Source organism: Chiloscyllium plagiosum, chromosome 1, assembly GCF_004010195.1.
Source record: "Chiloscyllium plagiosum isolate BGI_BamShark_2017 chromosome 1, ASM401019v2, whole genome shotgun sequence".
Taxonomy (NCBI): Eukaryota; Metazoa; Chordata; class Chondrichthyes; order Orectolobiformes; family Hemiscylliidae; genus Chiloscyllium; species Chiloscyllium plagiosum.
The window spans coordinates 68,777,039-68,803,933 of record NC_057710.1 but is presented as its reverse complement, the minus strand read 5'-3'; the positions used below and the strand labels follow the sequence as shown (position 1 = coordinate 68,803,933).

Sequence of the window (26,895 nt, the reverse complement as noted above, 5' to 3'; positions counted from 1 at the left end):
CCCCAAGTCCCTGCTCCCTACCTTTTATCTTAGCCTGCTTGGCACACTCTCCTCATTCCTGAAGAAGGGCTTATGCCCGAAACGTCGATTCTCCTGCTCCTTGGATGCTGCCCGACCTCCTGCGCTTTTCTAGCAACACATTTTCAGCTCTATATTTGAATAATGTCAAAGGCACTATGTTAATGGAAATTAGGATGGCATTATTGGCAGTCATGGACAACACTTTCTGATGGATATTTGGTATATAAAAGATTCCGAATTTGCTGTGCTGGAAAAAATTATTTCTTTGTGTAATCTTTGTTATGCTTTCTGAACTTATTCACAGTTTAGATAAAATGTGGGTTTACAAATGTATACTTTGTTTCCAGGCAACCATAGCTGCAGCCATGGCTGAGAAATCTCCCTTTGTTACGCCAATAAATGGGAAAGAAGAAGCTAACCTTGCAAAATCAGCTCTGGCATTGGCTAATTCAGATCACCTGGCCATTTACAAAGCATATTTAGGGTATGTTGCAACACTCACTTCTGCTTCTGACCAGAAGAACATCAGAAATGGTTGTACTTATGCAGCACTGTAGCCACCAGCACTTGTGCAACTGTTGCAGAAAGCTTTTAATCAGTAGGCAGGAGGAGCATTGGAGATGTTTTAAAGTGATTTTTAAAATTCTGAAATCTATTAAAGAACTACTGTGTCTAATTTCTTGCGAAGTCCAGCAAGAGGCAAAACCTTGAGATGATTTAGACAGTGAGCTGTGGCACTCTCAAGACTTTATGGAGGCAGTTCATACACAACCTAACTGGGCCGAGTTGATAATTAACAAGACACTTTAATCCCATTGTCATTGTCTCTAGCCTCAGATAATGCAGTACTTTTATTTATTGTTATACTTATGCTGAAAATAAATTTTACTTAATTAACTAAGCAAGAAATCTTTGGGAAAGATAGTTTGGTTGCAACTCTTTGGCAGAAATGGGTCCAGATATTCTCCTCTCTGGATAATTGGAGACCAGATGTAGCCTGAGAGATACTCATCAGGACCGCTTAGATGTCCCAACGCACTGATTATGCAGGAATTTCCAATGGACCATTGCCATGTGCCTAAACCTCTGCAAAAGCCTCCAAATCTGATTTAGACTCATAAGTCTGGGAGGGTTTTCACTTAATGGACTTCATAATTACACTGGTTCCAACTCCTGGGTAACTGTTCAATTTATTCCCCCAATCACAGTCCCTCCAGATCCAAACTCACCATCGAACACAATACCCTGAACTCGGTGCTCCCCACCCCCATTCACTCACCATGCTATCCTGGCCCCTTACTCATCCTGCTGCACTACGTGTTAATTATTACCGACCTGCTGCTCCCAAACTACCCACCACTCCTCACTTTTATATTTTCTCACAGGGGCTTTGGACCTTTAAACTTCGTTTATTTACTGGAAAATGGCAAATAATGCTGCAAAGAAAAAAGGTCATGGCTTCCATAAAAATTTCCTGTGATCTTGTTTGTGAGGCCATGATGTGGACGTGCTGGTGTTGGATTTGGATGGACAAAGTCAAACGTCACACGACACAAGGTTACAGTAACTTCACCAGACGAAGGGGCAGCACTCCAAAAGCTTGCAATTTCAAATAAATTGTTGGACTATAATCTGGTGTCGTGTGACTTCTGACTTGAAAATATCACATGAAACTGAGATTTTTAATCTGATCCTGGTCAGAGAAAAAGATTTTGACCCAGATTGGAAGATTTGAGTCATGAGTTACTTCATTATGAAATGTTGGTGCTGACGTATTTATTGGTATGCATCTGGATTAAGAACCTAGCAAAGCAATTGCAGTTCCTGCCATTACCACTAATTTCTCATTAGCATTCTCTTCACTTACTCTACCATGGTTTGCCTGCCCTGTTATTTACTTATGGTGGTGCGTGCAGTAGATGCCTGTAATGTAATTCCTGTCACTCGGTGGAAACTTCTGGGGACCCCCCAAGCTCTTAGAAAGGTGGGTAGTGAAACTAATTTGGGCATGATGCTAAATTCAGTTTCCTGAAAACAAATTAACATTTTTTGAACTTTAAATTCTTGAACCTTTCAGTTAAGTCATGATCTATTTTGCTTTTATTAGCATGCCATGCATACTCATTAGCATTCTATTCCACTGGAATAACATTTACAGGAGCAATGTTGGAAAGCATAAAACCTGTTTGCCTTCTCTGCCCTAAATCACCTCAAAAAAAAAGCCTTGCAGAGAAAATACATTACAAATGGAAAGAGTCCAAGATTTGTTTACGCTCCTGTACCTGGAGACACAACTAATCCAAGCAGAAGCTGAAAAATACAATGATGTGCGCACTCCACAAGGCCACGAGGGATTCTCCTGCAAAAAAATGCTTTGTTAACTCCTAATACCAACAGTTGAAGAATGTCCTGCAATTCGGTTAATTTTTGAAGAAGGATACATAACATTCGCCAATGATGGTGATAGCAGTGCATGAGGAGGTCACCCCTCAGCTTCTGAAGCTCCAGGGAGAATATCATCAATATGATGTTATGCAGGCGATGGGACTCGTATGACTCAAAGCTCAGTTTGCCAGGGGCATTCATTGAATACAGTGATATAGAAGGGTTAAATTTACTAATTCAATTCAAATACCACATACCTAGCTTAAGGGTGACTATCTTTTGCTAGTTTTGAGAAGATTTGTAGCTCAGGTTAAGGTTCTTGATGTAGGTTTGCTCACTGAGCTGGAAGATTCATTTTCAGACGTTTCATCACCATACTAGGTAACATCTTCAGTGAGCCTCTGGACAAAGCACTGCTGATGATTCCTGCTTTCTATTTATATTTTTGGGTTTCTTTGGGTTGGTGATGCCACTTCCTGCTCCTTTTCTCAGGGGGTGGTAAATGGGGTCCAACACAATGTATTTGTTGGCAGAGTTCCGGTTGAAATGCCACGCTTTTAGGAATTCTCGTGCACGTCTCTGTTTGGCTTGTCCTAGGATGAATGTGTTGTCCAGTTGTAATGGTGTCCTTCTTCATCTGTATGTAAGGATACTAGTGAGAGAAGATCATGTCGTTTTGTGGCTCGTTGATGTTCATGTATCCTGGTGGCTAGTTTTCTGCTTGTTTGTCCAATGTAGTGTTTGTTACAGTCCTTGCATGGTATTTTGTAAATGACATTAATTTTGCTTGTTGTCTGTATAGGGTCTGTTGACTACCATGATGCTAAGGGGTCTGAGTAGTCTGGCAGTCATTTCTGAGATGTCTTTAATGTAGGGGAGAGTGGCTAGGGTTTCTGGATGCATTTTGTCTGCTTGTTTGTGTTTATTGCTGAGAAATCGGCGGACTGTGTTCATTGGGTACCCGTTCTTTTTGAATAGTTCCTGGAACTACACAGAGCAGAGGAAAATCACCTATACAGTGTATTCAAAAAGAATGGGGACCCAATGAACACAGGAGGAAGCCATTCCTGAAGAAGGGCTTATGCCCGAAACGTCGATTCTACTGTTCCTTGGATGCTGCCTGACCTGGTGCACTTTTCCAGCAACACATTTGAACACAGTCTGCCGATTTCTCAACAACAAATCCAAACAAGCAGACAAAACCCATCCAGAAACCCTAGCCACTCTCCCCTACATCAAAGACATCTCAGAAATGACTGCCAGACTACTCAGATCCCTTGGCATCATGGTAGCCCACAGATGCTATACAGATAACAAGCAAAATTAATGTCATTTACAAAATACCGTGCAAGGACTGTAACAAACACTACATTGGACAAACAGGCAGAAAACTAGCCACCAGGATACATGAACATCAACTAGCCATAAAACAATATGACACTCTCTCGCTAGCATCCTTCCACACAGATGAGGAAGGACACCACTTTGACTGGGACAACATATCCATCTTAGGACACGCCAAACAGAGACATGCACAAGAAGTCCTAGAAGCTTGGCATTCCAAATGGAAATCTATCAACAAACACATTGATTTACCACACCCTGAGAAAAAGAACAGGAAATGACATCACCATAGGAAATGACATCAACTCAAACCCAAACTTATAAATAGAAAGCAGGAATCATCAGCAATGCTTTGTCCAGAGGCTCACTGAAGATGTTACCTAGTATGGTGACGAAAAGTCTAAAAATGAATCTTCTAGCTCAGCGAGCAAACCTACATCCAGGTGAGTATATTTAGAGGCTTATAAAATCATGAGGGGCTTGGATAGGGTGAATAGCCTTTTCCTTGGGATGGGGAAGAACAAAAACTAGAGGGCATAGGTTTAAAGTGAGAGGGGAAAGATTTAAAAGGAACTTAAGGGACAAAAGGTGGTGCATTTATGGGATGAGCTGCCAGAGGAAGTGGGTGGCTGATACAATTACAAAGGCAACTGGATGGGTATATGAGTAGGAAGGGTTAAGAGGGATATGGGCAAAATGCTGGAAAATTGAACTTTATTTATTTCGGATATCTGGTCAGCATAGATGAATTGGGCCAAAATCTCTGTTTCAGTGCTGTACATCTCTAGGACTCTGTACCTAAGTTCCTGCTTTCCAGAGATTGAGTGTCTCTCAAGGGGCAGCATAACATGACAACTTCAGCACTCTTTGCACTGCGCCACATGATGTGTAAGTAAGTGTGACCAGTGAAACATAAATTGTCAGAAACCTGAATAGATCAAAAATGACTCAGCACTGTCATACAAAGTGCTATATTTGTGTGATGTCAGTTTGCAGAGATGGTTGATGCTTGTAAACCCGAGTGACTTCACTGTTATTAATCTTTCTTATCCTACCACTACATCTGAATGCTATTCTGGCAACTGCAGCTGAACTTGAAGCAGAATGTTGACTCCTTCAGTGCCTTGTCCCAGATGACTTTGGAGGATGTCCTTTAATGATCCAGGACCTAGAGGGCTCTGGCCCATCTGCTCAGATGCAGGTGCTTGCTCACTTTGACCTGATGGAAGCATTTATGTACATGGTAGAAGGGAGGTGACATGGCTGGGTGCCTCTAAAGTGTCCTGAGATGACGATCTGAGTTCCTGTCTGATTCTCCTCCCTGTTGGTGCACAAAGGTATCTCCCTCATGTCTTAAAGGAATGGGACACAGCGAGGCAGCTTAAGGTCCCTTGACTCCATCTTGACTTGCCAGTGAATAAATGCATCCATGGCTCAAGCAATGGAGTGAATGTCACTGTGCAGATCTGGAGGATACTGACTATTCTCAGCTACCAGTTGTGCATTGTAGCAACCACTTATTCCATGGAGGAAGCCTTGTGCTCACAGAACCTGCGCAGATTAACTCTACACTTTACTCCTGTCTACTTGTGATCTCTAGCACCTTTGCCAAATGTTCCTCTGCTTACCTGTCCATCAGTTCCCTAATGGCCAGACCAGAGTCCCATCTGGATTGAATTATTTTTGTCACATGTCATGATACAGTGAAAAGTATTGTTTTGCATTCTATGCAGGCAGATCTTATCATGCAGAGTGCATCAGGGTAGCAGAACAGAGTGTAGAATAGAGTGTTACAGCTGTGGAGAAGATGCAGAGAGAGAGAGAGATCAGAATTAACATTTGAGAGATCTGATCAAAAGTCTGATAACAACGGAGAAGAAGCTGGTGAATGTGTGTATGTGTATTCAAACTTTTGTAACTTTGTCTGATGGAAGAGGGTGAAAGAGACTATAACTGGGGGGGTGAGATGGGTCTTTGATTATGTAGGTTGCTTTCCTGATGCAGTGGGAAGGGTGGATGGAGTCTATGCTTTCTATGGTGCATCTATGTAAGTTAGTAATAGTCCTTGTGCACATGCTGAATTTCCTTAGCCTCCTGAGGAAGTAGAGCAATTGTTATGCTTTCTTGACTGTCGCGTTGATGTGAGTGGACCAGGACAGATTGTTGGTGATCATCATTCCCAAGAATTTGATGCTGTTGACCATCTCCACCTCGGCACCATTGATGCTGAACTCGGCACTCTGCTGAAATCAGTGACCAGCTCCTTCATTTTGCTGACGTTGATAAGAGAGATTGTACTTTATTAGGCTCAGCAAGAACTTGTTCTGTAGCAGTTCTTTGAATCTCCTTGAGACTTCTGCAGTTTCTTACTCCTGCAGCTATCAGCATGTGTCCATGATTTGTTCACCAAGCCTACTGTCAATAGATCATCCTAAGGTAAATGAATCTGTTCCTGTGGGAGGGTGGTGAGGAAGACCTTGATAGTGCCCCCTCTGATATTCCTTACATTTCCCAGTCCCACCTCTACCAGCTCCTTGACTCTCACCTCTGAGGAGAAAGAGGTGAGATTTAAGGAGATGAAGACATAGCTGGACTTTTGTTTTGACCTGTCTTGGGAATGTGATCTGGATACTCCCTAGAAAAGCACAAACATTTGTTCATGTTGCTAGCCTCCATCCTTATCCAAGGTTTCATTAAGACATTGGTGCTTTGATGTGAAGCTGGATGCAACAGATTGTTGGCTGGCTATAGATATTCAGTCTTCCTATCATCACATTCCTTATCTCCTTCCAGTTCAGCAGCATTCTCCTCAATGGGATAGGGAGAATTCTGCCTTATATTCTCTCTCTTCTACCTGGGCACGTTTGTGCTTATTGTGCAGGTTCTTCCCCAGAAAGCGGTATGCATAAAGGGCATTAAAATGCATGCATTAGCATAGCACCTGCATTGGTGCTAAATCCCCAGGGCTGTAATTGTCTATATATAATCCTAGTAAGTAGCATGTGGCATGGGAGAAGTTAGACATTAAAAGGTTCCGAATGAAAGGTGTTGTCAAAAATTTACGGTTGAGAAAAACCAAAAAAGCATTGTGATGTGTGTTCCTTGCATACATATGAGCTGTTTATCCCAAAGTCTGTCTCTTGTGGTTTTATTCCTGTATTTTTGTCTCATGCAGACCTTAGTGAAAAGCTCACATGTGTGTACGTTCTCCCAGTTGTGAAGAAAGGTCAGTGACCTGATAGTATATGAGCTGCCGAGTGTTGCTCCTTTTTATTTTTGAAATGTGAACCCTGTCATTTGTGAGAGAGAATACCCACTGTGATGCAAGTGGTGTTGCATTGATTGTTGCAATTGACAGATATTGATAGCAAATGATGCATCTGATGAAGTTACATGGCACTCAATATTAAGTGTACAGTCCTCTGCAGTGGTAAATTTAAAATGCTAACTTCTGCTCAAAGAGGCATAACATATCGAGTGGACAATGGTACATACCTGGGCAGACCAGTCATCATTTGCAGCAATGAAACCAGGTTCTCTTGAGCCGTCTCTTGACCTCTGCAGCTACTTCTGACCAAGCTGCCTTTTTGTCAATAGGGATAGCCTCTGATACTAGGAAAGAGAACTTTCCTTTTCTCCTGGACAACCTTCATGAGAACCTCTAGGGAGGTATTGCTAAAGAATGGTTTTGTTTTTGTTGGTTTCTGACATCTCCATGATGAGTGAGGATAATGAGCAGATGCTGAGTGAGAGTTCTGGGTTGTAGAAAGTTAGGTTTTGTCTGGGTGCCTCTCAAAAATGGTGTCTGAAAGTTGGAGCCCAGAAGGTTGTTTTAGATACAACCATCCTATCTATCTGCCTGTAAAATTTGGCTTTTTAACAAATTCCTTGGATGATGACATAATTGGTTGGGCTAGTATTTATTGCACATCTCGATTGTTCCTTGAGAAGGTGAAGATGAGCTGACATCTTAAACCAGTGCAGTCCATTTAGTGTAGTGATATTGTTCAAGGTGGGGTTCCAGGAACTTGACCTGGGGACATGAAAAATATAGAAACATATTTCCAAGTCAGGATGGTGACTGACTTCTGCTGAGCACCTGTAGTGGAGAGAGTGACTGTTTGTTTGTGAATGCGATGCTAATCAAGCAGGCTGCTTGTCCTGGATGGTGTCAAGCTTCGTGAGTGTTGTTGGAGCTGCACTCATACAGGTAAGTGAGACGTTTTATGTTACATTCCTGACTTATGCCATGTAGCTTGTGGATAGATATTGGGAAAACAGGAGACGAGTTACCCAGTTCATAACCTCTGACTTCCTCTCATAGCTACTGTATGTAAGTGGATAGTCCAGTTCAATTTCTGGTCAAGAGTAATCCCCAGGATGTTGATCATGGAGAATTCAGCTATGGTAATCCCATTGAAAGATAAGGAGCAATGGTTGGAAACTCTTGTTCATGATGGTCGTTGCTCAGCACTTAAGTGATGGAACTCCTGCAGAGCTGTCCTGGAGTTGAGATGGCTGACCTCTAACAGTCGCATCTACTACAAAAGAAGACTCTGATATGATTACAATCAGCAGAGATTTTCCCCGCTAATTCTCATGGACTCGTTTTGCACACTTGGCCAAATGTAGCCTGATGTCGAAGGCAGTCACATTCACCTCACCTCTGGATTTCAGCCATTTTGTCCACACTAGAACCAAGGCTGTCATGAGGCCAGGAGCTGAGTGACCCTGGCGGAACCTAAACTGAGTGTCATGGAGCAGGTTATTGCTCAGCAAATGCTGCTGTTGATGATGCCTTCCATTACTCTCCTGATGATGGAGAGTGAACTGATGAGGTTGCAATTTGCCAAATTGAATTTGTCCTGCTTTTTATGAACAGGTTTCACGTTGTCGGGTAGATATCAGTGTTGTAGATGTGCATGCATGCACATATCATGAGCTGATAAGAATGTCATCATGCAAGGAATCCTTATCCATCTCTGAACAAAAGTATCTCCTGCTCATCAGGCCCACTTCCACAAGCTCTAGCAAACAAGATTCCACTTAATGTAACTGCATCTGCAATGTGAAGAAACTGACCTAATGTTGCAGCACAAATGTTACAAGTATTTAGTCAGTGAACTGTCATTATTATGTGAGCATACAAAGGATAGATTTTGGAGTTGTAAGTACATATATTAAATATTTTTCATTGCTGGTATCGTGTCTAAATTTAAATTTGTGTTTGCATGTCAAGATGGAAGAATGTGCGATCAGATGGCTATCGTGCTGAAATGGCTTACTGTAAGAAACACTTTCTGAGTCGGACTACACTTATAACAATGGAGGTTTGTATATTTTTCTTGCATTAAACATCCCATTATTGTGCTTTTCAGTCAAGGCTTTCGTGTTGCTATTTGGTATCTTCCTAAATGTTGAAGCTTACACACATTCCTTATGTTGAAAAATATTGATGTTTTATAGTACGCATGCTAATTTTGAGCTTTTTAGAATTTGATTTGCAATTAAAGGACTAGAGTTTGTCAATTTTATTAATAAAAATATATTTTTAAATTAAAATTGCTAACTTGAATGGCAGCTCCTGATGTGCTTACTGAAAAATATGCTTGCAGGATATTAAACAGGAACTTATCAAGCTGATGGAGGCAGCAGGTTTTGTGCCATCAAGAACCACAGGAATTAAGCATCAAAGTTGCAGCAAAGGACCTTTGGCAGAGCACCCAAAAAAGAGTTTATCAGATAAGGAAATTCTGCTTCTGAAAGCTGTACTAACAGCAGGACTGTATGACAATATTGGGAAGATTATTTACACACCGTCAGTGGATATCACTGACAAGGTGATCTGTTGTGTCGAAACTGCTCAAGGTAAAGCACAATTACACCCTTCATCTGTCAACAGAGATCTGCAGACAAATGGTTTGCTTCTGTATAAGGAGAAGGTAACTTCTATTGATAAAGCTATTTATTTCTATCCATGTTTGTAAAGGTTGACTAACTATTGCAGGTCTCTGTCGGGATTGTGTTTATGAGGTGTGGCCATCTCTGCTTTATCTCTTCGATCTACTATTTCATGTTTCCTTCTTTTCCAAATAATTTATGGTTCCAAGGGGTTTAATCCCACTACCATACAAAATCTTATTTTTTGCACAATTACATAACTAGCAATAAGGGCTCATCTGAAATGTGTTAATACAACCAAACAGAATATAACTTGAGTTTTATTAAGATTCAGATGTTCTACAACAACAGTGTCTAAGATGGAGGAAGCTTAAGTTAGAAATACAAATGGTTTCAGTTACACATACAATGCCCTACACTCTAAGCTAGGGTGTTTTTCCATTTGTACCTCTTCTACTGTGTTTAAATGAATTGTGTATTATTGTATATGAAACAATTGAAATTTTTGGATGACATCTGACAGTTATCCTCATTCGTTTGAAAAAGTAGATTGATGGGCAGAATTTCCTTTGCTCTGGTGTGACAAGAATAATGATGTGTGGTGGATAAGTGGAGCAAGAATGAAAGCATCAGGTTTTCAAAAATTGATGTGCATTTTTCTTAAAGCCTTAAATGGCAGCATCACAATCTTGTGCTTGAGCAGTTACTGGCTTATTGCTTCTTATTAATATCCTGTTTTGCCCTATTCACATTACACTTCTAATTCTCCTTTGCTCAGCAAGAAACAAGAAATGAGAACTATTACATTTTACAACAAACAAGGGTAAGGCTTATACAGTTAATTGTAGGGCCTTGCATTGTGTTGTAGAACAGAGTGACCTAGAGGTACATAATTCTTTGAAGTTTGCATCACATAAACAAGATGGTTAAAATGGTGTGAAATGAACCACTTGCCTTCATTGCTCAGTCCTTTGAGTATAGGAGTTGGGAAGTCATGTTGCAGTTGTACAGGACATTGATGAAGCCTCTTCTGGAATACTGTGTCCAGTTATGGTTACCCTCTTATCAGAAAGATATTATCAAGTTGGAGGGGATATGGAAGACATTTACCAGGATGTTACTGGGTATGGATGGTTTGAGTTATAAAGAAAGACTGGATAGGGTGGGACTCTTTTCAATAGAACGTAGGCGGTTCAGAAGTGACCTTATAGAAACTTACAAAATCATAATGGGTATAGATAGGAAATGAGGCGACATTTCTTCAGCCAGACTGGTGGGCCTGTGGAATTCATTGCTAAGGAGCACAGTGGAGGTGGGTATGTCTTCAAGGCAAAGATTGATAAATTCTTGATCTCTCAAGAAATTAACAGCTACAGGGAGAGAGAGGATAAGTGGAATTGAAACACCAATCAGCCATGATTAAATGGCAGAGTGGACTCGATGGGCCGAATGGTTTTGCTTCCATTCCTATGTCTTATGGTCTTACAGCATTAATGGGATTTCAAAACTAGGGGGCACAATTCTAAGGTGAGAGGAGAAAGGTTTAAAAAATACAAGAAGGGCAGAATGTTTCTCACAGGGTGGTAGCAGTGGGAACGATAATATCATTTAAGATGTATCTAGACCGATATATGAATGGGCAGGGAGCAGAGGGGATGCAGATCCTTAGAAGATTGGTGGCAGGTTTAGATGGAGGATCTGGATTAGCGCAGGCTTGGAGGGCTGAAGGGCTTGTTCCTGTGCTGTAATGTTCTTTCTTCCTTGCATGAGGAATGAGATTTCTGAGGAAGTTGTGGATGTTGGTACAAATAAAATGTTTAAAAGACTTTTGGGATAAGTATGTGAATAGGAAAGGTTTGGAGGGATATGGGTCAGGAGCAGACAGGTTGGACTTGTTTAGTTTGTGATTATGTTTGACATGGATTGGTTGGACGGAAGGGTCTGTTTCTGTGCTGTATGACTCTATGATAGCATGTAGTATGACAGTAAGAGCCATGAAAATGAGACCTCTTTGAAGTGTATTGTGGAACTTGTTAACTTCCCTACGTTCTTGTTTACTTTTTCTTTGCTTCATCATTAGCCTTGACTTAATGGATTTCTTTCCCAAAGCTACATGGTCAGGATGCTGTTTATGTATTATTATGTATACAATCTCAAGAGTTAAAATTAATGGTCCACCTAGCATCAATCACCATCTAAATAAGCATTTTCCAAAATTCTACCACCCAACTTATTCCCAACTTACATTTCCACTGTCTCATAGACACTTAGATCTTCGCTTGAATATCGGGTGGGATGGTGGCTCAGTGGTTATTCGTTGCTGCCTCACAGTGCCAAAGATCTGTGTTTGATTCCAGCCACCGGTGACTGTGTGGAATTTGCACATTTGGTCCATGTTAGCGTGGGATTCCTATGGGTATTCTGATTTCTTATCACAGTCCAAACATTTGCTAGTTAGGTGGCTTGGCCATTCTAAATTAACCATAGTGTCCATGGATGTGCAAGCCAAGTGGATTAGCCAAGGGAAATGCAGGGTTACATGGATAAGGTGTTGGGGTTGAGTCTTGCAGGGTTGCTGTTTGGAGGATCGGTATCGACTTGATTGACGGAATGGCCTGCTTCCATGCTGTATGATGCTATGATCTAACACATAATGAAGCACAAGTTATTTTCCATTTTAACAGATCAGGTAGCATCTATGAGAATTTTTTTTTTTATTTTCTGTTGTTAACGTCAACTCATTCAAACTTATGGTTATGCTGCTGTGTTTGGAGTTCTTTCCTAATTTCACTCCTGAAAAGTTTGACTCTAATGGTTTAGATTATCCTTCCACCCTAGATTCCTGAACCAACTGAAATAATTTCTATCTACCGAACTGTATGACTTTTAAATTTTAAAAGGGACATTCTCTCGTTGACCATGATGTTTTAATGATGTGATGGATCAATTCCTTTTTCTTCAAATTAGGTGAAATATGGAAGGATATATGTGCAAGAGACAACCCTGACTTCACCTTTTCCAGTGTTGCTGTTTGGTGGTGCTATAGAGGTGATGCACCGTGAAAGATTACTTTCAGTTGATGGCTGGATACATTTCCAGGTAATAACACTTATTTAACAAATTCTGCTAAATTCAAAGCAAATTGTCTGTTTTGTGTACCATTTGTTATATGCAGCCCCCCCCCCCCCCCCCAAGCTTGAGCCCTCTCAAAATGTTATTGACTGCAAAAAGGTCCTTATGTCAGTAGCCGGTCAGTTGGATCTAGGTATTTACTTGAGTTCAAATTTCTTCTATTCATACTCCATGTAATCAATTTTTCCTGAACTGAAATTGATCGGAGATAAACGCTGTCTTAATTTTTACTTTTTTCTTCTTATCTATGGCTTCTGTCATTGATACAGGCACTGTGATATGGCAACTTATAAAGCCTTCCACTGCATTTACTTTTTTGTTATTTCTATTCTATTCTATTCTATTCTATTCTATTTTATTTTATTCTATTTTATTTCTGAAGATCCAAATGAAATTATACTCCCAGGTCTATAACAAAGTGCAACATAAAAATCCAAAAGATTGTTGTTAGGGAGCTTTTCACCAAAAACATCAGTTTGTAACTTTTCTTGTCAGTATCTCAAGTATTATATCTAGCATCTCCAAAAGTTACATGATCTCGTGAAACCAATAAGTGAACACATGTTACCTCTTTTGACTTTCTAAGTTGCAAAAAAAAGGAAACACCCCTTGTATGTTCTTAATGCAACACTGCAGTGAGCAACCTTCCATTTTTTCCAGTTTGCGTTCTAAAGAAAAATGTTGTGTTCGCACATTCCCTCATGGCTATCTTCCTGACTTTTGTTTTTAAACTGCAGCCCTCTTAAAAGCTTTGCAGCAAGTGCTGCAGATTTTTACCACAAGCTCATGGTTTGATAATGTTTATGATTGTCATATTGATAACCCCTTGTCTGGACTCACCCAAAAGTGGCAACCATTTCTCTGCATCCACTCTATTAAACCCTTTCATGCTTTTACGACATTCTACCAGAACATAGGAACACGAGCTGGGAGCAAGTGTACGCCACACAGCTGTTCTTGAGCTTGCCCCACCAATCAACAAGATCATGACTGAATTTCTACATTAAATGAGCATCAATAGCCCTCTAGAAAATTCTCAGGATTTAAAATTCCCTGAACAAAAAAAAATCCCCTGATCTCTGTCAAAAATAGTGAACCCCTTATCCTAAGATCATGACGAGTAAAGGGAAACAATCTGTCAACATCTGTGCTGTTAAGCTGTTCAAATCACACTACACATCATGGAATTTGAATTCAATAATGATAACCCTGAAACGATTGTTAGTTGTTGAGGAAAATATTGCTCCAGTTCACTAATGTTATTTAAGGAACGAAACTGCAGTCCTTACTTGGTCTTGCTTATGTATGACTGCAGACCCGGAGCAATATGGTTGATGCCTAACTGCCCTCTGGGCATTTACTAAATGGATACTAAATACTGGCCTGGCCAGCAATGCCCACGGCCAATTAATAATAAAAAAAAGTCTCACCTCTTTTAATAAATAGGATATTGTACACTCACTGTGTTTTTGCCAATGCCCAAAGTACTTTTATAGCAAGACCATTTATTAAAACAATCCAGGCCAAAGACTAAAGTGCCATTTTTCTTGCTATACTTGCAGATTAACTCAAAGATGTGGCATAGTGGCTCAGTGGTTAGCACTGTTGCCTCACAGCACCAGAGACCCAAGTTCAATTCCAGCCTTGGGTGACCATCTGTGTGGAGTTTGCATGTTTTCCTCATGTTTGTGAGGGTTTCCTCTCTCAGTTCAAAGATGTGTAGGTTATGTAGATTGGCCATGCTAAATTGTCTCATAATGCCCAGGGATGTGCAGACTGTGAATTAGTCATTGTAAAAATAAAATATGCTGAGCAATAGAGATGGAGATGGTCTGGGTAGGATGCTGTTTTGGAATGTCAGTGCAGACTGTGGAGATTCTAACTATGGACAATGATTACATCCTGACAATCTGAAAGTATCTGAATGTATTCATCCTTACTCTGTTTGCTGTCCATTAACCTTTCATGCATCAGTGCTAATCTATTATCCCCCACCCCCAATCCCCAACCCCTGAATCCTGTTTTACATTTGGTACCTTCCTATCCATGCAGATGATTCTAAAGTCTATAATCTCTTTGACGGAGAAAAACAGACCAACCTGTTCAATCAACTTTGAAAGTTTCATTTTCTCAATCCTTTTAGTTATGTGAAAATCTGAACTGTGGACCTCACTTGGAGTACAGGTCGTTCTGCTATAATATGCATTTCATTAATGCAAGTTCACTATAACACGATTGACTAATTGGGGATACTATTTCTAAAGTGCAAACTTTAAAAATGTGTAGTGGTTATAACCCGATTCTGGCCCATTATTTTAAATGGTGCTGCTATTATGCGATTTTCTTATAACACTGAGTTGTATGAGGACGGCACTACCACGTTATAGCAAAACTGACTGTACTGGATAATCAAGATCTTTTCCCCATATCTGCAGTGCATTCGTCTGGACATGGATTCAAATGCTTTATATCGTCTCTTCAAGTCTGTACCAACTTTGTGTTGCTACTTCTAGTGAATGATGGTTGTGTTTTTCCAGATCACTTTGTTTCTCCAATCCTTTTAAATCCTAAATTTCCAAGGAGTAAGCAAACCACTTATTCCTTCAACTAAAATAAAGTGTCTGATCTGTAACCATATTGAATTTGCCATTTGATCATTCCACATTTTGGTGCACTTCTCCACATTTTTCTAGATACCTTTGCTTCTTCTCCCTGTTTGTGTAACTTCACCTTCTCTTGCCCCTATCTTCTTTCCCTCTTGCACCATTCCCCTCTTCAGTACCCTCCCCTACCCCCAAATCTCTCCCTTTTTTTGCCTCTCCCCTTTTCTTTCCCCTGAATCACAGCTGAAGTTTAATGTGCTCCATCCTCTAACCTTTGTTGACCAGACTATTATGTGTGATCTTGATTTCCCTGTGCAATTCCATGGGGATTAATGTGTTGTGGGGCTGATAGGGTAAGAGTGAAATATAAGATTATAACAAAACCTGGTTGATCATTATAGACGGAGACCAAATTCAAACCTTTGTAGTTACTCTATTTTGAATGAAATAGAATTTTCGGTGCTACTTTATATTTACAAATAATTAATTTTTGTAGGCTCCTGTCAGAACAGGAATCATTTTTAAGGAGCTGAGATCCTTGATTGAATCTGTTCTACTAAAGAAACTTGAAGATCCAAAAATATCAATTGAAGGTAATTTCAGTACATATATTACAGCTTTGTTTCAGTTGTGAATCCTATTTTTGCAGATCAGACATAATTATATATTTGTAGAAAATGAGGACTGCAGATTCTGGAGATCAGAGTCGTGAGTTGTGGTGCTGGTAAAGCACAGCGGGTCAGGTACATCTGAGAAGCAGGAGAATCGATGTTTCAGGCAATAAGCCCTTCATCCAGGAATGAGGCTTGTGGGCCGGGGGGTGCTCCCCCCACCTTATCCTGGTCTCAAGCCTCCAACTTGGCACTGCCTTCTTGATCTGTCAATCTTCCTTCCCACCTATCCGCTTCACCCTCCTCTCTGACCTATTATCTTCACCCCCACCTTCAACTACCTATCACATTCCCAGCTACCTCCCCACCCCCTCCCATTTATCTCTCAGTTCCCCCCCCACTCCCACCACCACAAGCCTTATTCCTGATAAAGGCCTTATGCCTGAAATGTCGATATTCCTGCTCCTTGGATGCTGCCTGACCTGTGATTTTCCAGCACCACACTCTAGGCCCATTATTGTATGTATGTGTGGTGAGTGTGTGGGGAGGCTGAATGTTGATTATTTCTGATGTGAATACATATGTGCACAATTTGAATATATTGATGTGAATATGTGAACATTGTTACCATTACTGAACCATTCATTATCAATATCCTTGGCGTTATCATTGACCGGAAACTCAACTGGACTCACCACTTGAACAGTGGCGACGAGCAGGTCAGCAGCTCGAAATATTGAAGTGAATAACTCATCTCATGACTCTGCAAAGCCTGGCCAACATCTCCAAGGCATAAGTTTGGAGTGTGAAGGGATACTCCCTAAATTCTGGATGGGTGCAGCTCCAACAACACTTAAAGCTTTAAACCATCCAGGACAAAGCAGCTGCTTGATTGTCACCTTATCCACAAGCATTCACTCCCTCTACCTTTGACACTCAGTAGTAGCAATGTATGATTCTACAAAATGCATTGCAGAAATTCACCGAAGATCCTTAGATAGCACTTTCCAATTCCATGGCTACTTTCATCTAGAAGGACAGGGGCAGCAGATACATGGGAACACCACCACCTGCAAGTTTCCCACCAAGCCACTCACCATCCTGATTTGGAATTCTATCACTGTTACTGTTACTGAGTCAAAATCCTAGAATTCCCTCCCAAATGGCATTGTAGGTTAACCCACAACAGGTGGACTTCAAGAAGGCAGCTCACCACCACCTTCTCAAGGGCAACTGGGAATGGGCAATAAACACTGGCCAGCCAGCAAAGCCCACATCCCTTGAATGAATGAAAAAAAAAGAATGCTCTTCTTTCCTGAGCAGTTGGGAATGTAGACACTGGTAGAATGCTTATAAACTGACCCTTCTCAAAGTCATGTTGACTCATCCACTTTTAATTTCTACTGCGAGACAGACACTACAGTTCACTATTCTAAGAAAAGTCAAATGTCATTTGTCTCTCCTCATTTTGCTTGCTTAAAACCCATTGCATTTCAAACAAAGTGACCAATCTTAAATGTTAACTAATTGTATGTCTCCATAGATGCTGCCAGACCTGGTGAGCACTTTCAGAATTTTTTGCTTCTTGTTTAGATTTCTGGCATCCTCCATATTTTTGTTTTGTTTAAGAAACAACTTAATGATTTGAAGCTTTGCATATCAAAAGTGTCTGAAACTCATAAGAACTGCAGACGGTTATAATGGTGCCCATCTGGGATTAACACTTGTTCCCTTTCAGAGGGTACTTTTTAAAAATAATTAGTTCACTGAATGAGTGAGGCTAAGTATAGCAGTATATTCTCTAGTTGCCTTGTGAAGGTAATGTGCTACTACCTTGTGCCACTGCCTCCTACAACCTTAGTCCATGTGAGGAATGTTACCATAATGCTGTTTGTTAGAAAGTTATGAGTTTCACTCAATGACAGCCTGAATTTTTATGTAATGTATTTAATATAATGACATATGTAAGGGGGAAGAGGGTGCAAAGGAGAATCATCAAACCAAGTTTGATACTGAGCTAAATAAGGATATATTAGGTCAGAAGATCAAAACCAGGTATGCTCTAAGAATCATGTTAAAGAAGACAAATGAAATGGAGGCAGAGAAGTGTGGGGAGAGTATTTCAGAACTTGAGACCTAGGCAACTGAAGACATGGCCACCAGTGGTGAGATGATTAAAATTGGTGAGTGGTCAAGAGACCAACATTCGAGAAGCACAGCTTTTTGAGGTGAGAAATCCTACCTCAAAGGTGCAGAAGCCATGACTGCAGGTAACAAATTGCCTGAACAATGTACAATTCTGTTTCTTCCAGGGCCAGCAGTGGGAGGCTTGCATTTGTTTTCTCAGTCAGTTTGTTGGACCCTTGCGTCTGTCTCAAATCCTGGCTTTTGAATGAAGGGAGAGGATCCATTTGTTCCAGTCCATAGAACCCAGTGACATATCAGTTGAGGTTTGAGATGCTGTGGTTTAAATAAGAAGCAGACTTCAAGAGTATTCAGGATATTAATCTTTTATAGCTACCTGATCCACATTCAAATTGGTATAGAGTTAATCAGATGAGAGAGTTCAAAGAATGGTGCAAGATCATAAGAATTGGAAGCAGGAGTAAGCTATTCTGCCCTGTAAGCCCAGAGCCTGCTGTGCTATTTAATGAGATCATGGGTGATCTGTGTATGACCTTAACTCCACTTTCCTGCTTGTCACCATAGCTTCATTATTCTTGACATCCTTGTAAATCAAAAATCCATCCAACTCAGCCTTGAACACATTCAGTGACATAACAACCACTGTTCCTCGCAGAAGGGAATTCCAAAGATCAAACAACCTTCAGATAAGAAATTCCTCTTCATCTTTTTCTGAAATGGGAAACTCCTTCAACTGGATGTTTCAATGGGGTGACAGAGATGGATCAGAAACTGAATCAGTGATTTGCTTGTTCTTGCATCCACTATCTATTTGATCAATCAAATGTTGGAAAGCCAATTACTGCTTGTCCTGTAGGAAAGGAGCTAATTATGAATTCAAAGGAAATGCTCTGCATCTAATCACACTGTAAGCTAGAATGTCATGTACCAAATGCTGCTGCTCTGAACAGGAAGTCAGTAGCAACTAAAATTGTGAAGGCCCCCTGCTATCAATCATGTTTTTATTTTTTATTGAAAATTCAACAAAGATAAAAGATGAGTTAAAATCATTAAGGTGCTGCCCCCTTCCCCAGCCGCAGAACAGGTGGTGCTTTCAATAATGGTCCCAATGGAAAGCCTTAGCTATCACCCTTGTTCCTGCTTGTTATTGCTAGTGTAAAAGATTCACAAACTGGATCTCAACTGACTCCCAGGTTCCCCATGGGAGACTGGTGAGCAAGGTTAGATCTCACGGAATATAGGAAGAACTAGCCATTTGGATACAGAACAGAGGATGGTGGTGGAGGGTTGATTTTCAGACTGGAGGCCTGTGACCAGTGGAGTGCCACAAGGATCGGTGCTGGGTCCACTACTTTTTGTCATTTATATAAATGATTTGGATGTGAGCATAAAAGATATAGTTAGTAAGTTTGCAGATGACACCAAAGTTAGACGTGTAGTAGACAGCAAAAAAAGGTTACCTCAGATTACAACATGATCTTGATCAGGTGGGCCAATGGGGTGAGAAGTGGCAGATGAAGTTTAAATTAGATAAATGCGAAGTGCTGCATTTTGGGAAAGCATATCTAAGCAGGACTTAATGGTAAGGTTCGAGGAAGTGTTGCTGAACAAAGAGACCTTGGAATGCAGGTTCATAGCTCCTTGAAAGTGGAGTCGCAGGTAGATAGGATAGTGAAGAAGGTGTTTGGTATGCTTTCCTTGGTCAGAGTATTGAGTACAGGAGTTGGGAAGTCATGTTGCGGCTGTGCAGGGCATTGGTTAGACCACTGTTGGAATATTGCATGCAATTCTGGTCTTCCTATCGGAAAGATGTTGTGAGACTTGGAAAGGATTCAGAAAAGATTTACAAGGATGTTGCCAGGGTTGGAGGATTTGAGCTATAGGGAGAGGCTGAACAAGCTGGAGCTGTTTTCCCTGGAGCGTTGGAGGCTGAGGGGTGACCTTATAGAGTTTTACAGAATCATGAGGGGCATGTATAGGATAAATGGACAAAGTCTTTTCCCTGGGGTGGGGAAGTCCAGAACTAGAGGGCATAGGTTTAGGGTGAGAAGGGAAAGACATATAAGAGACCTAAGGGGCAACTTTTTCACGCAGTGGGTAGTATGTGTATGGAATGAGCTACCAGAGAATGTGGTGGAGACTGGTACAATTACAACATTTAAGAGGCATTTGGATCGGTATATGAATAGGAAGGGTTTGGAGGGATATGGGCTAGGTGCTATATTTTGTTGGGATATCTGGTCAGCATGGACGGGTTGGACCGAAGGCTGTGTTTCAATGCTGTATGTCTCTATGATAAATAAATGCAGCAGGCAACAAAAATATGTGGTCAGTTGCTTTGTTGACTTCAGTGCTTTTTTTAAAACTTTGGAGACTGGCATGATGATGACGTGCTGCTGAGACTGACTTAACTTAATCAGTTTTTTTTGGTCAGTATGGGGCAATGTGCTCTCTATAGAAAATAAAATCCAGCTCTTCATTTTTAAACTTTTCCTCCTTGTTCAAGATTTTACCCATATTGGGAAGCATCCTGTCAGCATCTGCCCTTCTAAGCTCCCTCTTGTGCATTTCAATAGACCGCTTCTCATTCTTCTGAATTCCATTTAATGTAGACTAAACCATCACAACCTTTACTCATAAGCAAACCTCTTCAGCCCAGGAATCAACCTATGAATCTTTTCTGAAGTATAAATGTATCTCCTTAAATATGGAGACCAAAATGTCATACAATATTCCTGGGTGTGTTTTCAACAGGGCCTGCTGAAATAAGATTTAACTACTTTTCTATTACATTCCTCTTGCAATTGAGTCCAATGTTCTCTTTTGCCTTTCTGAAATAGGTACATGCATCCTATTTTTTCGATACAATATGTAAATCATCCTGGTCTTTCTATGCTGCAATATTCTATAGTCGCCTTCTGTTTAATAATGTCGGAGCAAATTACTGAAGATGCTGGTGCTATGGACTAGGCCAGGCCACTCAAAACATTCTTAAGCAGGCAGCCTAGACCATAACTTTGCAATTTGTTTCACTAAGTGTAGAGTGAAAATTACCCGGATTAAGTTAGTGAGGTTGACTACCAGGTTTAAAACAGACAAAAAATGTATTGACAAAATTACACGATGAAACACTAAGAACAGAATAAAAAACCCCTACAGAACTCAGTTTATCCAAACTAGACTTAATTATGCTGTTGCACACATACACAGCAGTCCCAATAAGCAAACTCCCTTTAGAACGCAGTATTAATGGAACACATGTTTACAGGTTGAAGTTGAAGGGCAGAAGGAGAGTGAGAGTGAGAGATATTCCACACAGCTTACTGTTGTACTCCTCACCAGTGCCGGACTGAACTGCTCAGCTCAAGAGCTGACCACTCCCCTTTCATTATACAAGTCACCTGTAAAATATGACCCTTGGCCTGAAGTCTATATAAACAAAAGGCCTCTCAAAATCCTTTTCATCTCTGTACCAAGCCAGACTGATCGGATCCCAGCCTGGTTTATTGCCCCTCTTGAAAAAAATTAAGGACATAGTATCCTTGAGTCAAGGAACAGCTTTTAGGAAAAAAAGGGACTACCTTTTTGACACTAGAATCCAAACGGAGGAGAAAGTGAGGTCTGCAGATGCTGGAGATCAGAGCTGAAAATGTGTTGCTGAAAAAGCGCAGCAGGTCAGGCAGCATCCAGGGAACAGGAAAATCGACGTTTCGCGCATAAGCCCTTCTTCAGGAAGAAGGGCTTATGCCCGAAAAGTCGATTCTCCTGTTCCCTGGATGCTGCCTGACCTGCTGCGTTTTTCCAGCAACACATTTTCAACTAGAATCCAAACCAAAAGCAAAAATGCTGGAAATCACAGTGGGTCAGGCAGCATTTGTGGAAAGAGAGCTAAGCTAATGCTTTGAGTCTAGATGACTTCATCAGAGCTGCTTTGATGAAGAGTCATTTAAATTTGAAACTTTAGCTTACTGTTTTGCCACGGATGCTGCCTAACTTGCTTTGGCATTTCAATATATACAATTTTTCAACTTGAAAACAACCCAATGATCTTGATTTCCTGTTTGTTAGTTAGCTAATAATATCACTTTCCTAAGTACTGGTGCCAATAGCCCGCTAACTTGAATGCAGTTCTCCTATGTCAGTTTTTGAGCCACATTTCCATTTCTCTAACTCTCTATGTATCCCGTAGCAATTCCCACGAGGTTCAGGAAATAATCCAAATATGATCATCTTTAACATTGTGCTTTTTAATTTAGTACCCACTTCATCATACTCTGTTTGTATAACCTCTTTCCTATTTCTCCCAAATTGTTAGTACCTACATGGACCACAACCAGTGGATCCTTCCTCTCCAAGGCAAGTTGTTGGAGCTGCACTCATCCAGACATATGTGAAGTATTCCATCACACTTCTGACTTGTGCATTATAATAAGTGGACAAGCATTGCAGAGACAGGAGGTGAATTATTTGCCATAGAGTTCCTGGACTCTGATCTCCTGTTGTAGCTATGAGGGCTACTCCTGTTCATTTTCTCATGAATAGTAAGCCCTGAGGAATTTAGTGATCCTAATGCCATTAATCATTAAGGGACCGTAGTAGATTCTCTTTTGTCAGAAATGGTCATTACCCAACACTGTGTTATGGTGTGAATGCTACTTGTCATTTATTAGCTGAAACCCAGATGTACACATGGACTTTGTACACATTGGCAGGGCCTGCTTCAATATCAGAGGAGTCACAAATGGTGCTAAATCTTGTGCAATCATCAGTCTCCCTTCTCTTGTTCACGTTTGGACCAAGGCTGCAGTAAGATCAGAACCAAGGAGCCTTGGAACCCAAACTTGAATGCTAGAGAGCAGGTTATTCCTTTGCAAGTGCCAGTGGATACCATTGTTGTTGACCCCTTTTGTCATTTTGCTGGCAATTGAGAATAGAACTGATGGGACAGTAATTGGTCAGGTTGGTTTTCTCCTTTTATTTGTAGGACATTTCTTGGCAATTTTTGCCAATTATTGATGAAATGCAAATGTTACAGCTGTAATGAAACAGCTTGGCTAGCAGCACATCTAGTTCTGGAGGACAAGTCTTCATTACTTTTTGATATAATGTTATTTAGGTCTTGATCAATATTATGCTCCTAAGCTACACTTGGTGATGGTTATTGAAGTCCTGCATCCAGAGTACATTCTGTGCCTTTTACTTAGTGTTTCAACCAAGAAATGCTCAAGATAGAGAAGTACTGATATGTCATCCAAGGTGGGGAAGGGGGGCATTAGCTGGGAATCATTACAAACACATAAATATAGAGTCTTCAGGATGTACAGCATGGAAGCAGAGCCTTTGGTCCAACTCGTCCAACCCAACCAGTTATCAGAAATAAATTTAGTCCTATTTTCCAATATTTGGCCCATATCAACCCTGTCAACCCTTCCTACTCATATACCCATCCAGCTGCCTTTTAAATTTTGTAATTGTACCACTTCCCTTGGCACCTCATTCCATACACACACCACCATCTGCATGAAAAGGTTGCCCCTCCGATCCCTTTTAAATATTTCCCCTCTCACCTTAAACCTATGCTCTATAGTTTTTATACTCCCTCACTCCAAGGAAAATACCATGTCTATTCACCCTATCCATGCCCCTCATGATTTTGTAAATCTCTATAAAGTCACCTTTCAGCCTGTGATGCTTCAAGGAAAATAGTCCTAGCCTTGTCAGCCTCTCCCTATAGCTCAAACCCTCCAACCCTGGCAACATCCTTGTAAATCTTTTCTGAACCATTGCAAGTTTCACAACATCTTTCCTATAGTAGGGAGACCAGAATTGCATGCAGTACAGTAGCACCTCGACATATGAATGACCCCGTTCACGTACAAATCGGTCCACGAACAGGATTGTACGTAAAATTTTGCTTCAACATACGAACGAAATTCAAGGTACGAACGAATGTACGAATGCAAAAAGCCCGTGTGTGACCATGTGGTTTCATTGTTCTGCTTTGCTACACGCTTGTTGAATGCGAAAGCTCTCGGGCCCCGCATGAAATCATTCAGTTCGTCTTTGGCGTGTGCGCTGTGAACAGCCGTCCAAGCATTCTTAGGCTATCCGAACAATGGGAAAAATTGATTCAGTTCGCGAACTGGGTCCCGGAACGGATTAAGTTCGTAAGTCGAGGAGCTACTGTATTCGAAAAGTGGTCTCACAAATATGTTGTGTAGCTGTAACATGTCCTCCCGACTCCTATCATTAACGCATTGACCAATATAGGCAAGTATACAGACACATTCTTCACTATCCTATCTACCTGCGACTCCACTCTCAAGGAACTATGAACCTGCACTCCAAGGACTCTTTGTTTAACAACATTTCCTAAGACCTTACCATTAAGTGTGTAAGTCCTGCCCTGATCCATCCTGCCAAAATACAGTAGCTTGCACTTATCTAAATTAAACTCCATCTGCCCATTGACCCATCTGAATCGAAGATCCCATTGTATTGTGAGGTAACCTTCTTAATGTGACTAATAAAAGAAACATATTGTGTATTATGTTCTGGCAAACAACAATTGAATGACCAGATGACCAAGGTGTCATTTTGAATATTTGCAGTATTCAGGAATATGATTTTAAGCGTTAACTTGTTTTAGCTATTTCAAAATGTATTTTAATAAGGATATATAACAAAAACAAAACAATTTGTTGAAGGATTGCTATTTTTCATTTCAGATGACGAGATAATACAGATAATTATGGAACTGATCAAGACTGAGCATTGCTGACTAAAATTAAGTATGATTCCTAATGCCTTCTGTACAAATTGCAGCAAGTAATTATATTTGATTTATAAAGTCAAAGTTTAAATTGAACATTGCAGAGATCACGGTTAGTGTTTTGAGTTCCTCACATTCCAGAAAACAACACTTACCACTACTGTTCAGTGTCCCAACTTCATATGCATGCTACCCTGTCTCTTCTATTCCATAAACTTGATAGACAAGAATATTTATGTGGAACTTAACCACGTTATCCCCATAAATCATCTTTATTACCTTATCAAAGAAATTTAATTTAAACATTTTCAACTAATGTACACTTGTCCGGGTATCATCTCTGAAAAATTGTCCAGTTGCTGTAGTTAAACTGGATAGATGCTGGGTTTATTCTTAACTTATTTTGAACAAGGGAGGAAAGCTTATAACTCTTCAGTCCTCTAGCACCACTTGGTGGGCGGCACGGTGGCACAGTGGTTAGCACTGCTGCCTCGCAGCGCCAGAGACCCGGGTTCAATTCCCGACTCAGGCGACTGACTGTGTGGAGTTTGCACGTTCTCCCCGTGTCTGCGTGGGTTTCCTCCGGGTGCTCCGGTTTCCTCCCACAGTCCAAAGATGTGCAGGTTAGGTGAATTGGCCATACTAAATTGCCCGTAGTGTTAGGTAAGGGTAAATGTAGGGGTATGGGTGGGTTTCGCTTTGGCGGGTCGGTGTGGACTTGTTGGGCCGAAGGGCCTGTTTCCACACTGTAATCTAATCTAATCTAATCGTGTGTCTAAGGAAGATTGAAAGATTATGGAAAATACCACCTATATTTCCGATAGCATTCTTTGATTAATTTCATCTGGTCCTGGTGACGTAGCAGCTTTAAATGCAGCCAGACCTCCACCTCCTTCCTCTTCATGAATCTCGAGCCCATGTAATGTCTCAACTACCTTCTTTTTCATTTACAACTTGGCCATCTGGTAAAGATGGATGCAAAGTAGATACTTAGTATATCAGGCATTTTCAGTTCTCCTTTGCATGATCTCTTTTTGTCCCAGTTTAGCAGAATTCCTCCTCCAACTACCATTATACTGTTTTGAGGTTGTTAAAAAAAACTTTGGGATTCCTATTTGAATTCGAACATTGAACGTTAAGCACAGGAATAAGCCCTTTGGTCCACTGTGTCTGTACCAATCATGATGCTATTCTAAACTATTCTTATCTGCCTGCTCGTGGTCAGTATTATTCTATTCTCGGCCTGTTCATAGAATCCCTACAGTGTGGAGGCAGGTGAATTGGCCCTTTGAGTCCACACTGACCTTCTGAAGAGCATTCCACCAGGAATCTACCCTCCCATAATCTATCCCTGCATTTCCCATGGCTAACTCACCTAGTCTGCAAATCCCTGGACACTCTAGGTAATTTAGGATGGCTAATCCACCAATTTGCACATCTTTGGACTGTGGGAGGAAACTGGAGCACTGAGCGGAAACCCAGGCAAACCCCGGGAGAATGTGCAAACTCCACACAAACTTGCTCAAAGGTGGAATTGAATCTGGGTCCCTGAGGCAGCAGAGCTAACCACTGAACCACCGTATCACCCGATGTTCTGTGCGAATACCTCTTAAACTTTACTAATGTATCTGCTTTTACCACTTCTCTTGACAGTGTGTTCCAGGTACTTACTACCCACTTTTTTTTTAAGAAAAACTGTCTCACCGTCTCACCCTCATATTTGACATTTTCACCCTTGAAAAGAGATGCTCCAGTTAAAACAATCCAAGTTTCAATACATTCCAATCTAGGCAACATCTTGGTAAACCTCTTCTGCATCCTGTCCAAAATCTCCACATCCTTCCTATAGTGGTGACCAGAATTGTGCACAGTATTCAAAATGTAGTCTGACCAAAGTTTTATACGGTTGCAACATGACTTGCCGACTTTTATACACAGTCCTCCGACCGTTGAAGGCAAACATGCTATGTGACTTTATTAC

The 26,895-nt window shown here is 40.8% G+C and overlaps 1 protein-coding gene across 1 annotated transcript in view; it reads left to right on the top strand.

The window, feature by feature from the left end:
* dhx29 (DEAH (Asp-Glu-Ala-His) box polypeptide 29) overlaps positions 1–26,895 on the top strand; it is a 123,184-nt gene that overhangs the window by 92,419 nt on the left and 3,870 nt on the right. The window contains exons 22-27 of the mRNA XM_043688629.1: positions 369–505; positions 8,990–9,080; positions 9,366–9,692; positions 12,619–12,750; positions 15,883–15,979; positions 24,871–24,933. Of these exons, the coding sequence (XP_043544564.1) occupies positions 369–505; positions 8,990–9,080; positions 9,366–9,692; positions 12,619–12,750; positions 15,883–15,979; positions 24,871–24,923 (837 nt within the window). The 3' untranslated portion in view covers positions 24,924–24,933. The remainder of the gene's footprint in view (positions 1–368; positions 506–8,989; positions 9,081–9,365; positions 9,693–12,618; positions 12,751–15,882; positions 15,980–24,870; positions 24,934–26,895) is intronic.